At 34.3% G+C, this 6,000-nt stretch overlaps 1 protein-coding gene across 1 annotated transcript in view; it reads left to right on the forward strand.

Moving 5' to 3' along the window:
• The window catches only part of LOC108745783 (protein crumbs), a 30,375-nt gene that overhangs the window by 10,814 nt on the left and 13,561 nt on the right, over positions 1 to 6,000 (forward strand). The window contains exon 2 of the mRNA XM_018482130.1: positions 5,548 to 5,918. Within this exon, the coding sequence (XP_018337632.1) occupies positions 5,548 to 5,918 (371 nt within the window). The remainder of the gene's footprint in view (positions 1 to 5,547; positions 5,919 to 6,000) is intronic.

Raw genomic sequence — 6,000 nt, forward strand, 5'->3', positions numbered from 1 at the left:
GTTTTGACATTTTTCGTTTAACAATATCAGATATATTTAAATCAGATTAATATCGTACAATTTTAAATATTTGTATATTTATAACATTAATTTATATTTATAATATTAATATTTATGTGTACAAATATACCCTTTCTTTCCATCTTTCTTAAAAATCACATTCTTCCTCTGTGCATTGCTAAATATACAACAATTGTACTAGTTTAATAGCTGCGTCAATGGTTTTTAATAATGCAGACGTAGAAAGTTTCGTCGGCGTGGCTCCCTTCTCTTGGGCTTGTTGTTAGTTAACTGCAATAACTTGCATTGCGATGCACACTGTCGTGCATAATTCCCGTAGACAGCGTATATGCGCCGTCATCTCTTCGCCTCTCGCTTCTCACGGGAAAAGCTGATTTCTTACAATACGGAGAATAAACTTTTCTCTACCTCGGGAATTAGCTTCCACATATGCAGAATCAATAATAATCAGATAGTCTCATTTTCACAAATAACAAGCAGCTTTTAAATTATACAATAAGTAATTCTCATTCATTAATTTTCTGATCAGCTGTCAATGCACATATTTTATACATATTGATATAAAATTGATAGATAAAAGCACAAATTACATAAAGTGTAATTTTTTGAACGAACTATGAAGATGCGCGGTACATTAATAATAACTTGAACATAAATAAGAATTCAGAGAAAATATCTCTATCACTTGGAGAATCAAAGTCTTGTCACGGTGATACCTACAGTGAATATATTTCGCAATAGATAAAGGGACCTCCTTCCCGTCCGTCACGTATAACGCGATCGTTGAATTCCCACGTGTCAGTGAACCGAAAGCTCTGCAACACGAACTCGGCCATAGCCACGTGCAATAGTTCTGTTCTAGTTGCAGTTCTATTTGTCTCTCCTTTCTTTCCCCCGAGATCAATACTCATTTCTCGTGCACAAAGCGTTTTATCAAGAAATTTCATTAAATATTATCCAAGAAATTATTTCACAGAAATGATTAGCTCTCTATTAATTTCACATCCACCAGTATTTATATTCATGATCTAAAGATTTTATTTATTTTATGTCCAGTATTTCGATTACGCGAAGAATTCGATCGGGAATTTATGTTTAAGTGGATTAACCCTTTAATTAAAGTTCTATTAAAATTTGCTACAAATTGCCAAAAATTAATTCGTTTCGTACATCAAGTGAATTATCGGTTTTTGCCAACGAAGTGGAAGTGGTTCATAGAAATTTCCTTTCTCGCTATCATCCTCGGCATCTTCGTAATGGTTTCGTAAAACCAACCTCATTAAATCGTTCTGTAGGACTTTATAGCACACTCCAGAACTCGTCGGTATTCACCTACGAGAGCTGAGTTGTACGACTCGACTGACTCACAATTGCCACGCCTTCGTCGAGCCGAGGTATAATACTCTTTGTTGCATCGCGCGGGAAACATTGCAGTTCGAGACGGCGCGTGCCGAAGTCTCAATTAGGCTAAGTTAAATTAAAAAGTGGACCATCTGCTCGAATAATTTGTCAATGGGTATTTTCATGATACATTTTCATATACATGCATATATGTACATACATACATACATTACATTACCTAAAGTATTTACAATACATTTCACGTTATTTGTTGACCACACCATACTTGATGTCCAATGGAATAGTAAAGAATATCTCCCGGCTTTGTACGTTCTAATTGAAAGAATGAAGAAGAGACAAGCTATTCGAAGAGAAAGTGGACTGTATTCTGTGCCAGGGAGAGCATATCGTACCTTCATGAAAAATTCCGTCGACCAAAAGGCGTGACTTATGATTACGTTACTTGTTTTCGTGTGTAAAGATTGTTTATCTATGAATATGTATAAACACTTCTGGAATTGAGAAATTTGTAAAACAGTTATAAAGTTTTACTTAAAGCTCATGTTTCTAGTTTCCGTCGCAATATTATTTTGCATTGATCAATATGAAAATTCGAATAACATTGAAGCGATACAACGTTTCAATTACATACTCGCGTATGTATTGCTTGTTGATCAGTTTGAGAAAGAAGCCAGAGTTTACCCAATCAAAGCTTAAATACTATTATATATTCAACAATTTACAGAAAGTAAAAAATATCTTTTTAAATTTTTTTTATGTTGCTTAAAAAATTATGTACGCGTCCATTATGTTGAATCGTAGAATAATTAATAAGTAGTGTTCATTGATCGATTAATTGCAGCGAGAATCTTTCACGCCGTTATGCACCTTTTAATTTAAAGAGCATGTACAATTAAATTGCTCGCTCTACAAATTCGATCCTTGTAGACGGCATAATATCAGTTCATCGAGCACAAAATTATCGAACCTAACTGTCAAGATTAAACCAGTTACCAAGTGGTTTTTTAGACATAGATGAAAAAGAGACCGGTTACATATTAACTGACAATTCAATGGTATTAGTCGCGAACTAACGGATTAATTATTTTATTTTTCATTGTCGTTGTATTTCTTTTTTGATATTCTTGAAACGCACGGCATACTTTCCCAGGCGATTGCGGTCGTCTCACAGGTGTCCCGTAAGGATACGTCCGTGGTATCCTTACGGATGATGTATGCAGGTTATGCTTTCTAACGGCAATTCTCCAAATCGCTCCGAATGGGCTAGCATTAGTGTGCAATTCGTCATGAACGCGATACATCCAATCAGGACTCGCGCATTTTCGGTTCTCCACGGTGATTCCTCCGATCCACGATGAAAACCGTTACGTTATTTCCATCGCTTTCTACCATCTAATGTATCTCAAATCGTCAATCGCATTAAACGAAAATAGGGTAATGAGACTAACGGATTAATCATTCCATTTTCAACTGCTGAGCGCGCAGTTTATACTTGATGATGTTCAGAGTAATCGTGCACGAAGAAATTAACAATAATTGTCAATTGTCCGTTTTCTTTTCTAAGTGCGATAAAAAAAAAAAGTCGAATTTGCGGAGATAGATACATACGAATCAAAAGATTTGCTTGAATAATTAAGAATTAGAATTTTTAAATTTATAAAATGTAAATTGTCACACAAAGGTATTTGAGATGGTGAATCTTGAATCTGTACGAAATCGTAAGCTTATCATATCATAATTTCTTGATTCTACGTCTTGATGAATTTTACTTCTTGTGATCGGATAGATTTCTAACAGGAATTGCGAATCAATCTAACAGTTTCTCGGATCTAATTATTCGCAATCCACGCAGCGGACGCGTCATCATTTGTCCCATACAGGAAGATCGACTTCCGGTAATTCCGTCATTGATGCAATTCCAATTATGGATCTCCGTTTATGTTTACATGTTTTACACATTTCGCATGCGGGACACGCAAGTATGTACGTGAGTTTCTCGGATGTGTCACGTGCCTGTCCCGGAAAATTTATCGCGGAAAAATTCGCGCGAAATTTTTTTTCCCCCTTTTTTTCTCATCAACCTTATCAAGAAACACTTTCTTTATCATAAATTCGTAAATTTATGACTGTAATTAAACCTATAGATTTAAAATCATAGATAGATAAAAAATTTGAAAATTGATGAATTTATAATAATATCCTAATTCTTGCTCTTATTTAATAACCTACATATTTCATGATAATAAGTCCTCATTTGTCAATGTTCTACAATTTTGAGTTTTACGGTATATTTTAAAATCTGCGACTGCACTATACTTACAGTGAGTAAGATTGATGGTAACCGACCGATAAATAATGCATGACTTCTATTCGCACGTGGCGTTGTAAAGTTGTACTTGCAAGATGACTGGCTGTCCTCCTTGGAAGAAAAGAGAATATGCTCGCACAGTAAAAATCTCTGTGCACCTTTTTTTACGAGAATAAAAAAGAAATGTAACTCCGGTAGTGAAGATCCAAGTGTTGGCATCATTCGACACATTTACGAGAGTGGATACTTTTAAGATTTAATAAATTCTGAATCAGAAATTGCACGAAAGAATCCGCAAAACTGTATTATATCAAAGATGTAATTTTACTAGAATTTTTATAAAGAATAAGATTGGAAATAAGGTCGTTTATGTTAGATACATTACTTTAAATACGAAGCGCCACTACGATCTGAATGTTAAGATATATGTTGAACTATTATATATATTCATTTAAATGAAATAATTTCAGAAATTATAATTGCGTGCCTGAAAAAACTGTAATAAACTTATTGCGAAAAATATTTCGGTAGTCTAAAGGTTTAGGGCGTTCGCACGGAATGCAAGAGATCTGGGCTCGACTCCCGGCCGAGGCAATATTTTTCGCAATAAGTTTATTACAATTTTTTAAGATTAAATTTGGGAAATCTGGGAGGGATTATTAATATTTCGGATTGATTGCGTTGAAAGTCCGACAACCATGTCGGCACGCAATTATAATTTCTGAAATTAATTCATTTAACTGAATATATATAATAATTCAACATATATCTTAACATTCAGACTGTAGTGGCGTTTCGTATTTAAAGAATTTTTATAGCATCAAAGATATGATTGTTCTAGAATTCTGGTATCAATTCTAAGTATTCTATAGTAGAATATATACATATATAAGAATATATATATATATAAGATTTTTTTATGTCAATGATCTATGAAATGCATTGATTTACAAGAACGTAGATATTCAATCAAGAATCAACGACAACTAGGGGACCAAGGTTCCACGTATGTAAAGTATGCATGTGACTGAACACGAACGAGTCCTTTCTCACGCGTAAGCGCTCATGACAAAATCATAGTTCATCCTTGGAGATAATGGCACGCAGAGAGAGGCGTTATGTAACACGACGTGTATGCTTGCGGTGATAAATCGTTTTCTTTTCTCGTGGGCAATCTTGCTGAGCTCGTTTCGGAGAGTGACTTGAGTGAGTGGCTTTATCGACCAAAAACAAATATTAAAAGTTAAAAGGATTTAATATATATCTATAAAGAAAGAACCTAAAACACATACTTTATTTAATCAAATTTAAATGAAATGAAATCAATATGTCAAACAGATATTAAAAAATATCTAAAACAATCGAAATAACATCCTTTATTTTATTTTATTGTTAAAAATTAGTTAAAACAACACTTATGCTGTAAAAATGTTAAAAAGCTTGTTCATCGATTGTCTGCGGTGCAAACAACTAAAATTTAAACACTGTCGTTGATAATGCATGTGTCAGCACTTATATCTCGTGACATATTGCGGCTATGACTGATAATAAAAATTAGAGTGAAATAATAAAGTATTCTCTTTTTTTTGCATTCTTTTTTTTTCAAAAACTTCTGTTGAATTTTTATTAAAACATTAAGATTAAAATGTTCTTTTACATTATATTTTTATTTATAATATTCCAAGAATTAAGAATCTCTTCGTGATGACCGCAGTCATCAGGATCGATGAACTGTACGATTAATGATTCAGAAAAGCCATGAAATCTACGAATGTTGTAACGCTAAGTGAACATTTATTGCCAGAATCTGAAAGCCCATCATCAAACTTTCTAACGGAGTTTTATCTCTATTACAGTTCTGGCCACCTTGTTGGCTCTTACTCACGAAGCGCCTCAGAATCCCAAACATCAAAATTACGAGGAGCATCCTCGCGAGGCTTACTTCAACGGTTCGGCGTTCTTGAAATTGAGCTCCTTCGTATCGGTGCACCGTCACAGTGGCCTCAGCTTCCGCACGTGTGAACCCGGTCGACTATTTCTACAGAAGTACGATGACAATTCGATCAGTCTCGAAGTGACACCCGAGGGACTGCTCTTTGTGGCTGTCGTCGATCAGCAGAGATATCGTGCCAGACTAAATGCCAGGCTCCTCAACAACGTCTGGCACAGCGTTAACTTGTTTTTTAGACTCGGCAATCTCACCCTAAATGCCGCCGGTCACACTCAGGTAAATATTCATTAAATATTAATATATAATTAAAGAATACAAAATTAAATTTTTTATATTTATATATTATAATAATATATCA

Source organism: Trachymyrmex septentrionalis, unplaced genomic scaffold (genome assembly GCF_001594115.1).
Source record: "Trachymyrmex septentrionalis isolate Tsep2-gDNA-1 unplaced genomic scaffold, Tsep1.0 scaffold148, whole genome shotgun sequence".
In the NCBI taxonomy this organism is placed as follows: Eukaryota; Metazoa; Arthropoda; class Insecta; order Hymenoptera; family Formicidae; genus Trachymyrmex; species Trachymyrmex septentrionalis.